The sequence below is a fragment of the Zea mays genome, chromosome 6 (assembly GCF_902167145.1).
Source record: "Zea mays cultivar B73 chromosome 6, Zm-B73-REFERENCE-NAM-5.0, whole genome shotgun sequence".
Classification (NCBI taxonomy): Eukaryota; Viridiplantae; Streptophyta; class Magnoliopsida; order Poales; family Poaceae; genus Zea; species Zea mays.
The window spans coordinates 39,018,534-39,040,322 of record NC_050101.1 but is presented as its reverse complement, the minus strand read 5'-3'; the positions used below and the strand labels follow the sequence as shown (position 1 = coordinate 39,040,322).

The window sequence follows — 21,789 nt, the reverse complement described above, 5'->3', positions numbered from 1 at the left end:
CGGCCGTGCGCGGTGCCGCGGAGCGCCGGAGCCTTGGTTGCTGGCCTGCTGGGAGCCTGGGAGCCTAGGAGGAGGAGGACGCCGTCGGCCGCCTGGGAGCCAGGGACTAGGGAGTAGGGACTAGGGTTTCGAATTACCTGGGAGGAGGACGCCGTCGGGCGTCGGCCGCCTGGGAGAAGGAGTGGCGGCGGCTTGGGAGAGGGAGCAGGGTAGTGGCGGCTAGGGTTGGGGCATGGCCGGTTTCATGGGCTTAGGTTAGGTTAGTTTTTTTATTTCTTTTCTAATTCCTTTCTAATTTCAAAATACAATTTTAAATAACCATAAAATTTATAACAATTAACTTAAAACTATTTATAAATAAAATATTTATTTTTGGGACTAATAATTATATTATTAATTTACTAGGATTTTCATTTAACAATAAATGTTTATTAAATATCTAAAAAATCAATTATAAGCAATCAAAAATCATTAAATAAATAACAAGTACTTTTTTTAAAATTACTCAAAAATTCATAAAAAAACTAGAAAACCATTCACCCCTTGTTTATGAACCTTTGTCTCCCTAAAAAAACCATTCTCTTGTGATCCATGATTTATCCATACTCTTTATGTAGGATTTGAAACTACTTTCAACTCGAATCTAATATCATATAAGCACAAAGAACATAGTTGCATACTATAGTCATGTCCATACATAAACAAACCATGAAATAAACATACAAGCAATATAAAAAAGAAATAAATCACCACGCAATTTAGCGATCAATGTTTACTTGTTTTAATTAATTTTTAGTCACTAACATCTACAGGTACGTTCAAGCTATAAGATTTGATAGTTATCCTTGCTCTATAGCGACCCACCGCTAGTCCCCGACGACATCTATAGCGACCAACCATAAATTGTTAAATTTCTAAACTTTTAGCGACCAACCAACCGTTGCTACAAAAGGATTTAGCGACTGACCGTCGGTCCCTAACATTTAGCAACCAACAGTTGGTACCTAATAAGGGTCGCTAAAGATCAACCGTCGTGTAGTGTGACACCTCATCACTTTTCCATTTCAATCAAGGAACAAGAGGAAATCTTAGGCTGAGACGGTAAGAAGTAACGCCTAGATCACAGATCTTGCCCTGTTTGACAGAACAATTACTTCCCATCATATTCATGAGCTCTGCACTCTTTGGTCCGAAGTCCAAAAGATCCAGTTTCACCCAGGAATTGATGATGCCATAAACTAGAAGTTTACTAATGACCACCGCTACACGGTAAAATCGACATATCAGGTCCAATTTTTTTGGCTCTGTTCACACAAATTATGACTTCATCATATGGAAGAATCGAGCGCCCTCAAAGTGCAAAATTTTCATTTGGTTAGCAATACAAGATCACTTATGGACTGTTGATCGCTTAGCCGCCTGTAATTAGCCACATGAACCAAATTGTACCTTGTGCCGTGTGGATTCCTAGAATCGAGGTACCTTTATTCGTGGCATGTTGGTTCACCAAACGAGTTTGGAAGGAGATTGTCGCTTGGGTGGCCATTGACCTAAAGTCATCCGATTAGGAGTGCTTTCCCTCATTGCTTCATTGGTGGGAGAAAGTAGCTATGCTATCGGGCTATAATAGGAAAGGACTCAGATCACTATTGATCCTGGTAAACTGGACTATGTGGCGGGAAAGAAATGCAAGAATCTTTGATGGTAGGTTTTCGAGTAGCCAATAGATAATAGCTAAATCAAGTGTGAGGCGGCTGCTGCTGATCCTGGTAAACTAGACTATGTGGCGGGAAAGAAATGCAAGAACCTTTGATGGTAGATTTTCGAGTAGCCAATAGATAATAGCCAAATCAAGTGTGAGGCGGCTGCCTAGAAGTTGGCACGGGCTAGGCACCTAACTACTCCCTTATCTTATAATTAGCTGGATCCTTTTCGTGTGTTGTTTCTAATTGTGGGAGGGGACTTCTGGCTTTAGAGCCCGGTGCCCTTGTGCTGTTATTGTACCAAACCTCTTAATTGTCTTCTTATCAATATAATTGGCAGATCTCCTGCCTATCTATTCAAAAAAAAAAGATCATCTGCCACCTGCTTAAGCAAATATGCAGGGTAATCAGATGCAGACCCAAAAAAACATGCGTACGGTAAATCAGTTTACCGGTAGAAATATCATAGCTAAGAACACAGACTTTATCCACGGGATCATATACAAAAACAAATTGCATCCGTGAGTTTTACTCTCTTGTTTGTCTCTTATTTTCCTTTCCATTTCCTTAATTCCAATTTCTTCATACATGCGAACAGGTGTAAAAGACATGCCTGCTTTGCATCGGATTTGACGAGCCAAACAACACGCCGACGTGCTGCCCAACACCAGCAGATCTCCTCCTCCTGATCCCCACCACCACTTCGTCATCACCACCTACCAGTGACTCCCGTGTGGACAACTAAGCGCAGAATCTGCGCTCCTCCTCCTCCTCTGGTGGCTCATCATCCACAGCAAATGCAGGCACCGGCCATTCCATGGCATTCCTTCCAGCCTGACACGCATTCTTCATGAATTATAATCAACACGTCGCCATTTTCTCTGTCCTGCAAAAGAAGGGCCTGGCGATCAAGGACGACGACCAAGATCAGTGAGGAACACTTGGGCTGAAAGAGACACAGTATGCTGCAACGGGCAGCCAGCAATGCGTACTCGTGGTGGTGGGCGAGCCATGTGCGTACCAAGCAGTCCAAATGGCTCGACAACAACCTCAGAGGTTCGTCTTTCTTGAGAACGCACATCACATTCCCATCCATGTATATTCAGACAGCCATAGCACCTGGGTTCACATTGCTTGCTTCATGTGCAGCTTCAGTTTCAGCATGTTATGAGACATTCTGTTAGTGAGTGATAGGATGGTTTATCTGGACTATTTCTTTTATTTTCTTTCCTTTCTCCAAGATCGGATAATTTCCTGCAAAAGATCCCAAATATATGAGAAATGCATGGTACAAAATCTGTACATAGGATTAGTTGTACCGTGAACATTTGGTTTTTTTTTCTCCCGAATATGCAGAAGATTGTATTTTTGTATATTTCGGAACCACAACCATCGAATCTGCAACGCCCAACCCATAAATTCTAGGTTGGGAATTCCAAGTCCGCCAAGACCAATTATACATGTTTTTTATTCATTGTTCAACATTACTGTATTTTGGGTGTTAAGATTTCCATGCATGTGCACTCGTGCAGATATGGAAGATAGGGTCAAGTGTATCCTCTTCCTCCTCGAGGAGGAAGCTGATTCTTTCGCTAAGAGGGCGGAGATGTATTACAAGCGACGACCGGAGGTGATCTGTTCAGTGGAAGAAGCATACCGGGCATACAGGGCCCTTGCTGAACGCTATGACCATATGTCAGGGGAGTTACACAAAGCAAACCACACCATTGCAACTGCCTTCCCAGATCAGATTCAGTATTCATTGTTAGAAGAGGACAATGATAACCTCCCGAAGGCTTTTACCGCGGTTGAGCGTCGCAAAATCCACAAGTCGACGGTGGAGGAACTGATGAAAAAGAAGCATGGTGAGAAATCAAGACCGAAGGGTTCGGGCGAGAAATCTGCAGCTCCAGTCAGCAAGGATAATGCACAGGCTGAGATTAGCAGGCTGCAGAAAGAGATATTGGTCCTGCAGACTGAGAAAGAATTCGTCAAAAGCTCTTATGAGAGTAGAATTGCAAAGTACTGGGATCTTGAAAAGCAAATTAATGAAATGCAGGAAGAAGTTTGCTACTTCCAGGATGAGTTCAATGAAAGTGCAGAGATAGAGGATCATGAGGCCCAGGCTTTGATGGCAGCCACTGCTCTTAAATCTTGTGAAGGTGCCATTACCAAAATGCAGGAGCAACAGAAGTCATTTTTCAGGCAAGAAATGATTGAGTCCGAAAGAGTTGAGGTTTCTAGGCATAAACTGAAGAGTTTCTTCAGAGCATATGGTAAGTCACTAGCATATTCAGGAAATTCTGCAGATGAGAATGTTAATAATGATGCCAGTGCTAGGAAAGATGAATTGTTCTCCATGAAGCAGGAGAAAACTGAACTACAAGAACTGGTAGGTAAGATCAGGGGATACTTTGAGATGAGCTCTGATCTTTCTGTGGAAGATATTGCAGACAAAATTGATGAACTAGTCAACAAAGTTGTGGATTTGGAACTCATGATTCCAACCCAAACTGCACAGATAAATAGACTGTGTCTAGAAAACAATGAGCTGGAGAAATCATTGCAGAAATTGGAGGAAGAGAAGGCAGAACAAACCTGTGCCTCAGGTGAATTAGATGGCAAGCTTAAGGAGGCAGAAGAGGTGCTTATTAGAGTGCATAACCTTTTGACATCCTATCATGCAGAAGAAAGAATAGTCTATACAAATTTCGAGGAAACAATAAACAGTTTCTGTGATATTTCACATATGCTGCTGCAATCACCTCTCACTGAGCAGCAAGCAGTTTCCAGGTGCATGCTGAATGATGAAGCAACACAATCCACTGACACTGAACTATCAAGTGTGCATCGCAAAACAAGCCCATCAGAAACTCCTGAGATGGACGAAACTGCAAGGAAGCCACATGTGGATGGATTTACTAATGGTCCAGACACATCAGAGCCAAGTATCTTCAGTGACGATCGTCAGTCATCTACTTGCCACTATGAGATTAAAGCAGAAAGGCACTCTCATGTAGATAAAACAGAGGATTTGTGGTGTTGTGAGTTTGAAGATAAGTTTAGTATATCTGCATCAGTGGATGTAGGAACAACAGAAAATGCAGACCATAATTTGTCTGCTGATAATAATAATGGAGGGCCAGAACATGTTGATGAAGTCACTAGGAACAATGAAAGCAGTGTGCAACCATATATTGCACACTCCCTTGAGAGTTGCCCATTAGAACAACTGCATCGCATTTCCCCAAGCAGCCCAGGAGAAAATGTGAAACAAGAGGATAATGTGATATATTACTCAACACAGTGTAACAACATGTCTGAGAGCAGGCCAGAACAGAATATGGAGATGGACGAAGCAGAAGCTTCATATGTCAATAAAAATCCGACTTCTATTTGTGGGGAAGTGGCAAATGTTGGAGATCAAGAGGATGACGTGATTAATCTGCAGCAATCGCTTATGACTGGAATCCAAGATAAGGAAAAGGTACTATTAGACGAGTACACTTCCATCCTCCGAAACTATAAGAATGCAAAGCGAAGACTTGCAGAAGTGGAAACAAAGAACCAGGAATGCTTGAATGAGATGCGAGCCATGATAAGCGAACTAGAGTGTGCCAACGAAATGAAGGATGCTGAGATTCGGTCACTTTGTGAGCTCTTTGAATCTTTAACTTACAAAGATGCATCACAAAGAGGTCATCAGTTGAATTCAACCATGTCCCTAAGTGAGAAGAATAAAACGGTAAGGGGCCATCGAAGGACTCCAAGTATTCTGCAACTTCATCAAAGGGCACAAAGTGTCTCCTCTATTCCTAGAAGAATGGAAAATAACTCTAGCCTCAAAAATATCCTGAATACCAGTTCTTCCATGGAACCTGATGTACCACACGATGCTGTTACCAATCAAGAAAGCATTATTCTGGAGGATCTCACACCAACGAATGTAGTTGAGATGGAGAAAGCATCGCCACTTGAAGAGAAGTTCAGAAGAAACATCGATGCACTTATGGAGGAGAACCTAGCGCTCTTAATGAAGTTGAGCATGTCTTTCCAACAAATACAAGGATTTCAGACCAAGTACGATCAGCTACAGTCTGAGATCAGTAAGGTAACAAATGACAAGCTAAAGCCAAACAAGGATGGTACAAATGAATGCCCTGCAGACTCAGAAATGGAAGCAACAAAAAAGAGGCTAAGAGAACTCAAGATTGAACTGCAAGTATGGTCAGAACAGAATATGATGTTCAAAGGTGAACTCCAGTGTAGGTTTGATTCCCTATGCAACCTACAGGAGGAAATCGAAGGAGCCAAGGAAATGGATGAAGACACTGAGCATGGAGCTAGATTCACTTGGTACCAAGTTGCAAAACTCCAGGGAGAGGTCCTGAACATGAAGCAAGAGAACAACAAAGTCGCTGATGAAGTGCAGGCTAGTTTGGATCATGTCGAAGGGCTCCACACAGAACTTGATAAGGTTCTGGCAAAGATTGTCAAGAGCACTAGCTTATCTGGGCCAAAAGCTAGCAGCACCTGGAGGAATGCGCCCTCTAAATCAAAAGTACCGCTGCGGATGTTCCTCTTTCCAGCCAAGAAAAAGAAGACATCGCTGTTTGCGTGCGTAAATCCATCGTACCTTTCGAAGCAGCACAGTGACATGGCATTCTTCACTAAAATGAGCTAGGTATGCAGGAGTGCTTATCCAAATGCCCAAACTATCAAATATGCTAGTGCATGATCTGGTAGTCTTAACAAGATAATGTGGTGATCAGATCTTCTGCATGGAATCAAATTCATCATGGAGCAAGCAATCAATACTCAAGATTTGATGTCAGGTTGTGGCCTAATGCCAGAAGGCTATGTTAAGCAGCTTACTGGGACTAAATAGTGTATTCTTACTAACCGGCTGATTCAATTCAAAAGAGATGCATATGTTGTACATGTTTTTTTACATTTGTAGATAGAAAAATAGATATTTTGGATCCACAGCGATAAAATTCAGCTTGTGACGTGTGATATTGAGGCCATAACGAGTGATACATTCAGTTCAGGGTTACTGCATTGTGTAGGCAGAGTTCTAGTATTAATTGCTGACCAAGATGAGCAGTATATAAGAAAACAACAGAAGAGTACACATCAAGCTGACAAGCTCAGTCAGACGAAATTATGCAAGCAAGAGACAAGGTCTAGTTGGAGGTAAACACGCACCTGAGTGAGAAAGAGCCTGAAGGTAGTGTCGTATCGGTGTGGCATTCCATCGAACAGTTCACGGGCATGACAAAGTAGAGCGGGTACCTCCTGGTTCCGTGTTGCCCGAAATCCAGACCTAGGCCCAGTTCAAGGGCAGTCCTGGTGCCATTCTCAAAGACGGCTAATCTATCTATATCTAATATTAAAGAGACAAAAAATTCTTTTCTATACTTTTTATCCGTCTTTCACTACCTAACTCGGTAAATGTAAGAATTGTCTCTGTTCGTGCTACAACTCTTAGCATTTAAATTATGTAGAGGTGTTCAAAATAAACTAGATAGTAATCCTAATTCAAATAGCTGGTCCTATCTTAAGTAGCTGAATAGAAACCCTAACCTAGAAAAGGTACAGTAAAAATTAAACAAAGTCTAATATTAAACCATAAAGAGTTTCGGCCTCTAAAACTTGACCAAATTATAAGGCATTTTTCGGTTAATCCCCTTACCCACGGATTGGATGAGATTGAAAAAAAATAAAAAAAAAGTTTGACTTGTTTAGGATTTAAACTCACCAAATCTCACTAAATTCAAATGTATTGAGAGCTAACCGAACAAGCTCAAAGATTTCTGCCTCTAAAACTTGATCCAGCCCATGGTTCCATCGCCTACACGACTGTTACTTTCGGAGCAGTATTGAGTGTAGAGTACGTGTAGGTTGTAGCAGCTAACGTGTCAAAATCTAGATACATATATATAACGACTATAGAAACCAGTGTCATAATCTTTATTATACAAATATAGTGTCTTTATAAAAATGACTAAGTAATAGGAACTAAACAACGACGATGGTGATGACAACGATGGCAACGACGATGATCCCAATAGTGAGTCACCGACAATTTGACACGAGCGACGACAATTATCCTCCTGTTGATCTGATTCTGAACAAATCCCGTAAAGGTGAGCTTATTTACTATGGTAGGTCAAAAAGTGTGTAGAAAAAGTGTAGTGTAATGCTTATCGAGGAAAAGTCTTAAGCTAAGCATTAACTTTTAATTAAGTTGGTCAAACTTTTATTAGCAATTACTAGGTATAAGTAATATCAACCCAATTAAACACACATAAACCAACCACATGCACGATAGTTTAAATTTACTTCCATATATTAATCATATGAGGGTCTAAGCCGTTCGTAACCGTGAGCACGACTGATATATCTATTTTAGACTCTACAATAAGGTTTTATGACATTATCATTGCGTCATAAATAAGGATTTTGTCATGATCTTTGTTGTTGTGACGCCTACATGAAGAAAAGGCCAATGTCATGGAAGGTGTGTCTTAAAGCAATTTTTGTGACGGAAGTAAAAACATCATAAATGTAATAACAAAATTATTTTTGTCATAAAATTTATGACGCGCTAAATCGTCATAAATGATATCCGAAAATACCACTGGACCGTTGCCACATGGCAGTTTTTGTGATGGATATGTTCGTCATAAATGACCTGACATGGCAACCGATGTGGAAAAAAAATGTGACAGATATTTTCGTCATAAAGTATGATAACATGGTGGCTAACAGGATGGATCGTATGACAAATCGTTTGTGACACACATTATACACACACACACACACACACACACACACACACACACACACACACACATATATATATATATATATATATATATATATATATATATATATATATATATATATATATAGTGATGGTAATGGAAGCCCTGGGCTTCATATAGGTACGCGGAGCCCCAGCCAGACGAGCAGAGCCTGGTCGAACCGAATGGACCGATCCAGGCGGCCCGCATTAATGCACTGCAGTTATGCAATTATAATAGTTAGTACAAATAAGCGTAAACAGACGTGGGCCACTTGTTCGAACGTGGGCCGGTGACGTGTAACCCGTAAATTGGGGAAGCATATTTAAACAGACAGTTACGACAACGTAAATCTTTGTATAAAATTGCATAAATGGCTGTTACTCCCACGATCAGCGCGCCCACGATCCTAAAATTCAGCGGATAATGGATATGCGCCGTGAATTTCGCGTCCACGATATTGGATATACGCATGGTACAGGGAAAATATTCATAAGCTTCCAAAAAAAGTGGACAGTACGCATCATTTGATAGGGCGCGGCTGGGTGAAGGGCGTAATTGCTCTGGAAGATGGCGGCGCCATGGGGTAACGAGTCAATAAGTGAGTATACGACGCCGACGTCTGTTCATCGACCAAATCAATGCTTGGATATCGTAACAATGGTGCAGGAAGAACAACAAGGAGGTAACCAGTTTACCTCAGATGCAAGTACGCATACACAATCAGCTACTGATGTAGATGCAATTACTCCACCAGCAACTTTGAGGGCCCCGGGGGTTGATGATCAGACCATATTTGAGGCATCGAGGATGACAGTAAATCAAGGAGGACAACACCTTAATACTATACGTACTATTGGTGATCATGAACAGGACACACCAGTGATTCTGCAGAGACATGTAAGAATATTGAACTGATTTGAATTTTCAGTATTGTATGTTAAATTGTATACAGTAGAATGCAGCTAGAGCTGGTATGGCATTCAGTGGTTATATTGTGCATACAATGTAAAACTATGTTCAGAAAATTGTTATATTATACATACGACATAAAAGTATGTAGGGTACCATACATGATACAAGCTATAGAATATATGAATATACAAAATATATTTTATATTTTTGCACAGGAAGTTACAATTGATCCGAGGTTGGTACCTAAAGTTGGTATGACATTCAGTGGGGTGGATGAAGCATATAAATTTTATAGTAGGTATGCATATGAAGTTGGATTTCCATTGAAAAAGTATAGGGAACGGAAAAATTGTAAGTGGTTGAATTGCTCGATGGAAGGCAAGAGTGCAATAAGGGGAATATCAAACCCAAAGGTACGTAGTACCAGTTCAAAGCGGACACAATGCAAGGCCGATATGAAACTTAAAAAAATTTATGATGATGCAAAAGAGACAGTTATATCAGTGCGTATTGATCTGTTGCACTTGGATCATAATCATGAATTTTTTAAGAAGGATACCGAAAAGAATCAATTACAATGCAACAAGACGCATGATCCTGAATACATGGAGTTCATAAGTTCAATGCAAGAGAGTCGAATCCCGCAACATTGTATTATGGATTATGTATCAGAAATGCACGGTGGTCCTGAGAGTGTGCCTGTAACAGCACAGGACATGTATAACCTGTAAGTTTATAATATGTTTCGATTGATATTCATAATTGATATTTGCTAATTGTTGTTTTCGCCTAATGCTAAATTTTGACAATAATTTCAGGAAAAAGGCAAAGCAACGAGAAAGAAATGCAAATGATGTGGCAAAGCTACTATCCTTTTTTGCATCCTGCAAAAAAGATAATCCACAATTTTTCTCTGACTTCCAATTGGATAAAGAAGGAAAGATTTTGAGCATATTTTGGTCACATGCAAGCCAGCAAGGGGATTACATGGATTTTGGTGATGCGGTTACATTTGACACAACACATAAGACTAATCTGTATGAAAAACCACTAGGTATGTTTGTTGGTTCAAATCACCACCTCCATTGCACTATATTTGCTTTCACATTGTTGGGGGATGAAACTGTTGATACATTTGAATGGGTATTCAACGCCTTCAAAACATGCATGGGAACCGAAGGGCCACGAGTGATGCTGACAGGTACGACTGATAATAATGAATTAAATGTATATACATAAAATATGGCTTAAATTTGATATTATTTTCTTTATATAACATGGAATAAGATTCGTACAATTTTGTCATATATGTTTGCAGATCAAGATCCTGCAATGCCAGTAGCCCTCGAGAGGGTTTTCCCACACACAATACATCGTTTATGTATATGGCATGTGCAAAATAGGTATATGCCTTTTCTAAACGAGTTGTATGCACGATTTGAGGAAATGGACTTTAAGACACAGTTTCAATCTATAATACATCATCCTTTGACTGAGTTGGAGTTTGAGACTGCATGGTCAATGCTACTTGAAGATTTTCATCTTCACGATAACATTACTCTCGATAAGCTGTATGGAATACGTAAGGATTGGGTGCCAGCTTTTTTCAAAAATCATTATTGTGGTATAATGTTGTCTACACAGCGTAGCGAAAGCATGAATAGGCTTGTCAAAAGTGCACATGTCGATGCAAATACTCCGCTTCATCAATTCGCCAAGCAAATGATGAAGCTTCTACACAGTAGAAAGATGAAAGAGTCAAAGGAAGCAGTGGGAAGCATGGTGAAGATAAATTGTTATGTCGTATATTGATACCTTAATATAAGTGTAAACTAATTTGCATTATATATGCCACAGGGTCAAAAGGAAACGAACACGCTATACATGTTTGAGATAAGGGTTGCAAGATCATACACAAGGGCTGTGATGAATAAATTCCAGGAATCTTTGAAATATGCAACCGCATTCAAGATAATGCACGACGAAGAAGGGGGTGCAAATGATTGGGTAGTGCAACATACAACTAGATCGAATAAAATTGTGTGGGGACAACACCAATTCAAAGTGACAGCTGATGAAGATGCAGGAAAGTATACTTGTGAATGCAAACATTGGGAACATACAGGTATGGAGTACTAAATAGTAAATATATACATTGAAAACATATAGACAAAATCTTATGATCGTTGTTGTTTTATAGGTGTCACACCCGGATTTCAGGGGTCCAAGACCCGGGCGCGAACATAATCACCAGGTGTGCTGGGACCAAGTCTCACACATATGATGAATCATGGCACAGGATCAAATGTCACAACTTTACTATATAATAGGAGTTCTATACAAAATAAATAAATAATTACATTATAAGGAGACAACGGTCCAGCAACCCAAAGTTGACTGGGAGACGACGGCCTAGACCACTCACGAACTCATCACAGCATCCTCCACGCGCCTCATCCTGTGGTACCTGCTCTTGACCTGTGGGGGGGGGGTGTGAGACAGCAAGAGTGAGCTCACATACGTTCATCGCTCAACAAGTTGTGGGGAATAATGTGCATGAACTCGCCAAAGGTGGGAGCTCACGTGAAGTGTAAGGCTTACCAAAGAGGATGGTTAGAGCTGAGCATTGCTTTTAAAGTTGGTCAAAATTTTATTAGCAATTACTAAGTATAAGTAAATACCAACCCAATTAAGTAGTAGAACAAAAGTAACAACATCACCTGCGATGCAATGCATATGACAAATTGAGTTTTAGTTCCATAAATTAATCATGTGAGGGTCCGAGCTGCTCATGACCGTGAGCACGGCTAGTATACCAGTTTTACACTCTGCAGAGGTTGCGCATCTTTACCCACAAGTCATGTTACCCATCTGCCAAGGGATCGCGACTTCCCATACACCTCTACCGAGGAGGCGAGGCAGGGTAACACTACGAGGCCTTTACAAAGTTCCACTAGCTTCAGAAAACCCGCTACAGTTTATAGGAAGCTCCAATGCAGGAATCCCTTGCAGGACCGCCATCGCAGCAAAATCCTCCCGAGGGCCTCCCTACACTGACCACTCCCCTACTGCCCTTGCCCCTTTCAGGTAAGGTAGTCTTCCACTAGCTTTCCTAATTAATCGGCCAAGGGCGTCCCATTAAACCCTTGTGGTAGCACTGTTTTCCCGGGTGGTCGCTCCATGTTCCAATTAACATAATGATCTTATCATGAACAATAATAATAAACAGATAATAAAAGTGTGATCATGAGTAATGTATCTTCATACCCAAAACCACATAAAGCACTAGCAAGTACTACCCAAAAAGTTCAGTGGTAACAAGGTATAAAGATAATCAAACTAGGGTAACCTATTGGGTCCCATCAAAATTAACCTATGCAGATCATTATGATTAATTAGAACATGAGTGGGTAAAAAGAAGTGATCAAGGGCACAACTTGCCTGAGACTTGAGATTCCAGGTACCACTTGCTCTTCGGATGACACGTGTCCTCACTGCTAAACGTAGCAATACAGACAAACATGGTATAGGCAAAATGAACATCACATCAAACATATAAACAAAATACACAGTAATAATCTACGCGTTGCTACGAGATCGTAGGAACAAGAATCACTAAATTCGGAGCTACGGTTATTAAGTTATGAATTTCTGAATTTATTTAGTGCTTAGAATAGATTAATCCAAATGAACGAATTTTAATTCAATTTTCATGGCTAAACAGTATTACTAGTTAATAGACAATATTAATACAAAATTATTGCAACTGGAATGACTCAATTTGGAGTTAGAATGAATTAAATATGAATTTTCTAAGTTCTCAAGTATTTTTGATATTGTTTTTATAAAAAAAACAAATTCCCCGAATTAATTTAAAAAGGAAATAAGATCTCTTGGGCTGCGGGTACTAATTCCTGAAAGCTCGGGGTGCGTTCTGTAAATTCCAGGACCGATCTGAAGGGACTTTTGAACTTGTATGGATCGCGGGTTGTTTTCTATCTACCACAGGGATTCATATGCAAAAACGTCTGGCCACGAAGGGGTAAGACTCGACCAGGACCATCGGATCGCGAGCGAACGCCCCAGATTAGGTCGTGTGCGTTATGATCAGCCCCTCGCACACCACCATAGGATCCCGGATCCACGGCTGACATTAACCCACGCGAGTGTGCCCACAGATCCATTGGATCAACATCACACGGTCCCGATCAAATACCTGAAACGGTACATCTCGATCTAATCTCACACGTTCGTGGTCTGATCGACGACCCAGATCTAAAACATCCCTGACCCGATCCCGCTCGTCCATAATTGATCAGTGGCCCAGATCCAATGGTCCAGGGGCTTCTCTCCCTTACCACTCACACGGCCGGCGAACCCCAGGTAGCGGCGGCATTCTGCCCACAGAACACGGCGGCGCCATGACTGACCCCGGCCCAAATCCGTCTAGGTGCCCCAGACTTCAATTCGCCCCTAGAAACGGTATGGCAATCACAAGGGAAAAGTCCTCACCGGCGGAAACGACGTGCAGAGGCCCGCCCACGGAGGATTTGTGGTCCGCGGCGGAGCTTCATCCCCGGCGACTGCCGCGCTCTGGTGAGCGATTGGAGCAGCGCCGAGGACGCCCGGGATTAACCTCGAGCCCGCCACGGGCCTATCGCCGACATGGCTCCCATCTAGCCCACGACAGATCACACTGCCCTCTCTCTCTCCTCTTCGATGCGCTCTCACAGGACCTCGCATATGGTGATGATTAACCCGCTGTGATGAGAGGGAAGGTTCCGGGGCACGGTTTTATAGCCAGGGGAGCGCGGATTTCGGAGACCCGATCCCGCCGGCAGGTTCGGACTCCGTTTGCGCTGTCCACGCGAGAACAGCGGATCCTGTTGAGTCCTAAGCAAGGAGATGGATATGACAGCCGGGCCCCACCCGCCGGTGTCACGGAGGCAAGCCCAGGTGTGTGCAGAAGACAGACATGTGGGGGCCGCGCGCAAGTGACACCGTATGAGAAAAGGGAAGGGGAAGAGAAATGGGCCGGCCAGGGATCGGTGGACTGGTGGGTTGAGTGGGCCGGCCAGAAGTCAGCCCAGCCGAGTCTTCACTGTTTTCTTTTCTATATTCTTTTCTCAATTCTAATTCCTTATTTTAAATCCAATTCAAATTCAACTCATATTTTGAGCTTCAAAATCTGCAAGTGTCTAAAATATTCCTAATGAATATAAACTCTACTGTTTATACTATTGTTCTTTATTTATTTATGGATTTCTTGGCGAATTTAATATTATTAATTGAACATGAGGGAGAGCTCGATGGATTTTCAAAGGTCGTCAAAACAAAATTCAAAATCCTATCGAAAATGCATTTATTTCTTTGTTTTATTATTATTATTTTTATTTTCTTTTCCTTTACCAATTTTAGGGCTTTACAAATCCTACCCCCTTAAAAATAATCTCGTCCTCGAGATTTGCAAGAAAGAGGATACAAGTCTATCTTGTAGTCTAGATTTCATTTTCTAATTAGTTCTAGTACGAAAAGATTTTTTTTTATAGTCTATATCAAATTATCATGTGATTAGGAAGGCATATGTATGGCCACCATATTATGTAGGATAAAAGATTTCCTAGAAGTATGAGTAGGTGTTGGTAAGAAAGAGTAGGGTAAGGGAAAGACTCCGTCCTAGATTGTGGATCTTGATTTCTTTGGAGATATGGCTTGAATATTATCATTCCTCAACGAGTTTGATCTCGTTCTTCTCGAATCTTGGGGTCTTCTTCCGGATTAGGGACAAGGGGTCAGGATGAGTTTCTAAGATCATGGTAGAATCTTTTGAGATTAGTTAGATCTATTAGGATGAGATAAAATCTTTTCAAGATAAGATGAGTCTACTAGAGTAATAGAGTATCTTTTTAAGATAAGATGGATCTATGAGTGTAGGATAGAATCTTTTAAGATGAGATAGATATCGTTAGGCTAGATACTTTAATGAGGGGTAATCTAGTTTGTCTAGTTACTTTTGTAAGCATTTTTTTCTATATGTATATGTAGATGTTATTGTGGACATTACTCCACAACTCATCACACTCAATCAAAGATCCAAATCAGACAAGTATCATAAGAACAAACATTCAAGTTCACAGATATTTATATAAAAGAAAAATAATTTTGTTTTTGTTCCTAAGATTAGGTCTCCTATTCCTAAAAGTCACTTTAGGCACAAGTTTTCAAAGTGTGAAATCCACATTTGTCTTTAGAAAGAAAAGGTAAGAGTAATCAGAGTAAAGCGGAGATAGATGAGAAAAGATTAAGATAAGTTTAGAAAAGAATCAGAGTAGCAAAGGTAAGTAGACAATGGTTGTCCAATTCTATCTAGGTTTCGTCCTACAGTCAACATTCCTCTGATACCACTTCTGTCACACCCGGATTTCAGGGGTCCAAGACCCGGGCGCGAACATAATCACCAGGTGTGCTGGGACCAAGTCTCACACATATGATGAATCATGGCACAGGATCGAATGTCACAACTTTACTATATAATAGGAGTTCTATACAAAATAAATAAATAATTACATTATAAGGAGACAACGGTCCAGCAACCCAAAGTTGACTGGGAGACGACGACCTAGACCACTCACGAACTCATCACAGCATCCTCCACGCGCCTCATCCTGTGGTACCTGCTCTTGACCTGTGGGGGGGGTGTGAGACAGCAAGAGTGAGCTCACATATGTTCATCGCTCAACAAGTTGTGGGGAATAATGTGCATGAACTCGCCAAAGGTGGGAGCTCACGTGAAGTGTAAGGCTTACCAAAGAGGATGGTTAGAGCTGAGCATTGCTTTTAAAGTTGGTCAAAATTTTATTAGCAATTACTAAGTATAAGTAAATACCAACCCAATTAAGTAGTAGAACAAAAGTAACAACATCACCTGCGATGCAATGCATATGACAAATTGAGTTTTAGTTCCATAAATTAATCATGTGAGGGTCCGAGCTGCTCATGACCGTGAGCACGGCTAGTATACCAGTTTTACACTCTGCAGAGGTTGCGCATCTTTACCCACAAGTCATGTTACCCATCTGCCAAGGGATCGCGACTTCCCATACACCTCTACCGAGGAGGCGAGGCAGGGTAACACTACGAGGCCTTTACAAAGTTCCACTAGCTTCAGAAAACCCGCTACAGTTTATAGGAAGCTCCAATGCAGGAATCCCTTGCAGGACCGCCATCGCAGCAAAATCCTCCCGAGGGCCTCCCTACACTGACCACTCCCCTACTGCCCTTGCCCCTTTCAGGTAAGGTAGTCTTCCACTAGCTTTCCTAATTAATCGGCCAAGGGCGTCCCATTAAACCCTTGTGGTAGCACTGTTTTCCCGGGTGGTCGCTCCATGTTCCAATTAACATAATGATCTTATCATGAACAATAATAATAAACAGATAATAAAAGTGTGATCATGAGTAATGTATCTTCATACCCAAAACCACATAAAGCACTAGCAAGTACTACCCAAAAAGTTCAGTGGTAACAAGGTATAAAGATAATCAAACTAGGGTAACCTATTGGGTCCCATCAAAATTAACCTATGCAGATCATTATGATTAATTAGAACATGAGTGGGTAAAAAGAAGTGATCAAGGGCACAACTTGCCTGAGACTTGAGATTCCAGGTACCACTTGCTCTTCGGATGACACGTGTCCTCACTGCTAAACGTAGCAATACAGACAAACATGGTATAGGCAAAATGAACATCACATCAAACATATAAACAAAATACACAGTAATAATCTACGCGTTGCTACGAGATCGTAGGAACAAGAATCACTAAATTCGGAGCTACGGTTATTAAGTTATGAATTTCTGAATTTATTTAGTGCTTAGAATAGATTAATCCAAATGAACGAATTTTAATTCAATTTTCATGGCTAAACAGTATTACTAGTTAATAGACAATATTAATACAAAATTATTGCAACTGGAATGACTCAATTTGGAGTTAGAATGAATTAAATATGAATTTTCTAAGTTCTCAAGTATTTTTGATATTGTTTTTATAAAAAAAACAAATTCCCCGAATTAATTTAAAAAGGAAATAAGATCTCTTGGGCTGCGGGTACTAATTCCTGAAAGCTCGGGGTGCGTTCTGTAAATTCCAGGACCGATCTGAAGGGACTTTTGAACTTGTATGGATCGCGGGTTGTTTTCTATCTACCACAGGGATTCATATGCAAAAACGTCTGGCCACGAAGGGGTAAGACTCGACCAGGACCATCGGATCGCGAGCGAACGCCCCAGATTAGGTCGTGTGCGTTATGATCAGCCCCTCGCACACCACCATAGGATCCCGGATCCACGGCTGACATTAACCCACGCGAGTGTGCCCACAGATCCATTGGATCAACATCACACGGTCCCGATCAAATACCTGAAACGGTACATCTCGATCTAATCTCACACGTTCGTGGTCTGATCGACGACCCAGATCTAAAACATCCCTGACCCGATCCCGCTCGTCCATAATTGATCAGTGGCCCAGATCCAATGGTCCAGGGGCTTCTCTCCCTTACCACTCACACGGCCGGCGAACCCCAGGTAGCGGCGGCATTCTGCCCACAGAACACGGCGGCGCCATGACTGACCCCGGCCCAAATCCGTCTAGGTGCCCCAGACTTCAATTCGCCCCTAGAAACGGTATGGCAATCACAAGGGAAAAGTCCTCACCGGCGGAAACGACGTGCAGAGGCCCGCCCACGGAGGATTTGTGGTCCGCGGCGGAGCTTCATCCCCGGCGACTGCCGCGCTCTGGTGAGCGATTGGAGCAGCGCCGAGGACGCCCGGGATTAACCTCGAGCCCGCCACGGGCCTATCGCCGACATGGCTCCCATCTAGCCCACGACAGATCACACTGCCCTCTCTCTCTCCTCTTCGATGCGCTCTCACAGGACCTCGCATATGGTGATGATTAACCCGCTGTGATGAGAGGGAAGGTTCCGGGGCACGGTTTTATAGCTAGGGGAGCGCGGATTTTGGAGACCCGATCCCGCCGGCAGGTTCGGACTCCGTTTGCGCTGTCCACGCGAGAACAGCGGATCCTGTTGAGTCCTAAGCAAGGAGATGGATATGACAGCCGGGCCCCACCCGCCGGTGTCACGGAGGCAAGCCCAGGTGTGTGCAGAAGACAGACATGTGGGGGCCGCGCGCAAGTGACACCGTATGAGAAAAGGGAAGGGGAAGAGAAATGGGCCGGCCAGGGATCGGTGGACTGGTGGGTTGAGTGGGCCGGCCAGAAGTCAGCCCAGCCGAGTCTTCACTGTTTTCTTTTCTATATTCTTTTCTCAATTCTAATTCCTTATTTTAAATCCAATTCAAATTCAACTCATATTTTGAGCTTCAAAATCTGCAAGTGTCTAAAATATTCCTAATGAATATAAACTCTACTGTTTATACTATTGTTCTTTATTTATTTATGGATTTCTTGGCGAATTTAATATTATTAATTGAACATGAGGGAGAGCTCGATGGATTTTCAAAGGTCGTCAAAACAAAATTCAAAATCCTATCGAAAATGCATTTATTTCTTTGTTTTATTATTATTATTTTTATTTTCTTTTCCTTTACCAATTTTAGGGCTTTACAATAGGGCTATTCTGTGTACATGTACTACGCGCGTTTATGCATCTTTAGATTGCCCGGATACCGAAGGAATATATTTTACAAAGATACACCTACTCTGCAAGGCAAGATGTTCCGTTTTCAAGAGATGATAGGAATTTGAAGGGGAAGGATGGAGAAACAAAGTCATATAGACAGAAGATGTTGCTAAAAAAGGCAATGAAAGTAGTGCATCATGCTAGTTTATCCAAAGCAGGAAATGATAGAGCCCTAACAGTAATGGATGAGCTTCTCGAGGTACTTTCGCGTTTGGAGACAGATATAGAAGTTGAGGAGACTTGTGGAACTAGTGGAGGAGATGGTATACAGGTATGTACTGTTTTAATATGTATTTTGTAACATATTATTAATCATATTATATTGATGAGGTGTGAAACAATAAAATCTCAGGACGATGATGAAGACAATAGAGACAACGAAAAGGATGGTGAATTTGATGAAAGGAATAACAAGGTTTTGATCATATTGTTGTAAATGTTTATTTGTAAATGATGTATATTGAGCTTTCAACCAAATTTTCAGGAAATTCAAGACGTATCTAATATACTTGAACAGGGTGTGGCCAATGTTCAAATACCTATACCAATACGTCCATTAGAAGAGGTAATATATTTAACAACTATATTGATTTGCAGTTATACATATACATGATTTATAAGTTTGAGTTATTGGGTTATGATTGATCTTAAAAAATGTGTTGTCAGTTACAGGTTAATTTGCATGATCACGCAATTATGAATGTTAGTGGTGTCAATGAACAAAATGATCATGCCAGAAAGGTAATAATGGTATAATACTGTATGTTGGACTGCATAATATTATATGCTGAGAAATATTTACTTTTGAATTGCAGAAACTGGATTTTGCAGTCGATGGGATAAGCTTGGCAAGACCAAATAACTCAAAACCCAAAGGAAGAACAATAAAGGGGAGTGAAGAAAAGGTTATTAAATTGGGAGCAAAAGGTACAAAGAAAATGACCAGGAAATGTCAGAAGTGTGGAATTATTGATGGTCACAACAGTAGGACATGTTTGTCAATGGAGGAAAATAGACTAAGGTTGGCAAGCCTTGCTGGACGTAAGAGAGGACGACCTCCAGGATCTAGGAACAAGGGTGACAGTAAAGCTCCTGATTGGAATGAGACAACAACATCAAAAAAGCACGCAATTGATTTCGAAAGTAGTGAGTCAGATAGTGATTAGTCTGTTGTATGAGATACGATTAATTTGTTTTTTACATTAAACCTTGCATGATTGACAAATGATTTATATAGAGGTGGATATTGAAATCTAATAAATAGAGCGTATATTGCTTAATAATGTTGCATAATTGGAAGTACAAAACATCGTAGATAACTTGTATGATGATCGTATAATTTGTAAACTATATGACCAGTAATTAGTCTGTTGATAACGACAGCAGTGAGTCAGGCAGCGAGTAGTCTGTTGCATCTAATACGAATAATCTAAGATATACGGTTGTTGAAATCTAATAAATAGAGCGTATATTGCTTACTAATGTTGCATAATTTGAAGTAGGAAACATCGTATATAACCTGTATGATACTCGTATATGAACTGATGGTAATATTAAGGAATGAGGTATTCATATAACATCTTCATAACATATAAAAAGATCATATTTAAAGCCCACAGAAGTGAAAACATCTGATGTTCACATATTCGCAGCATAACCATAAGTATCCAGCCAACTAGAGTTCACAGAAAGAACCTGTGTAACACCCCTAAGACAAGGTAGCATGCCAATTTTTCTAAAACAGCACATATAAGAAAGCTTCCTAACATTGTTAACTCACAATAATGGCCAAAATACCACAGTACGGTACATTGCCCACACCATTGCTTAGTTCTGACACATAGTTAACTAATTGCGCGCAAACATAAATCTCTGGATATCTAATGGAAGTGGCAGCACCTTGTTCATGCGATGGAATGTGAGTTGATGAAGGGCATGAGCACGTAGGTCTCGGGAATTGTCCTACAATAAAAGCATAGCATGCATTAGACACGTATATAGATAACATGTACAAATGATGGCAACCGGATTATAGAAACAGTTAGCACAATCATTTACTGGTTGATTGAAAAAAGTTATGACACCTGCATTGTGATCATAAAACTTCATGTAACTCATTACAAAAAATCCACAGTCATTTGACCCTGTTCTCATTTTAGGCAATTAGATGGCATATCCATTGGAAAATTACCAAACTTAGGAAAGGCTGCATTGGGGCAAACATGTTGTAACGCTTTGCTCAGCCTACTCATTATAACCCTAGCCCATGGGAATTTCCTTCCACCTAAATAAATTGGATCATAATAGTAGTCCTTCCATTCGGTGCCACCAAGTTGTATACCATACGGATTCGAATCTAAAATGTGTATACACCGATGGTGTAGATTGATCACATACAGTGTCCAATGTCCCCTACTAAGCATAGGTACCAATATCTGTTGATGAGAAAAGTAAATATAGGTTACATGTTGCTGTTACAATGTCATGATAATTAAAATGTATAGTTAATGTGCTGATGAAACTGGGAACAAAATGTTAATGAGACTTACTGACTTGCATTTATCCAGATTTACCAAAGGAGGCAATGTGTTGTGCAAGCAGTTCTGTAACACATTTTGATCAAAGGGCTGAGGATTCTTGCTGTGACGTTCCTGCT

The 21,789-nt window shown here is 41.1% G+C and overlaps 1 protein-coding gene across 1 annotated transcript; it reads left to right on the top strand.

The window, feature by feature from the left end:
* Positions 1–2,149: 2,149 nt before the first annotated feature.
* LOC103629206 (kinase-interacting protein 1) lies at positions 2,150–6,917 on the top strand. Its single transcript, XM_020540192.1, has 2 exons — positions 2,150–2,759; positions 3,236–6,917. The coding sequence occupies exons 1-2, from the start codon at positions 2,666–2,668 to the stop codon at positions 6,385–6,387; spliced, it is 3,246 nt and encodes a 1,081-aa protein (XP_020395781.1). The 5' UTR covers positions 2,150–2,665; the 3' UTR covers positions 6,388–6,917.
* Positions 6,918–21,789: the final 14,872 nt, after the last annotated feature.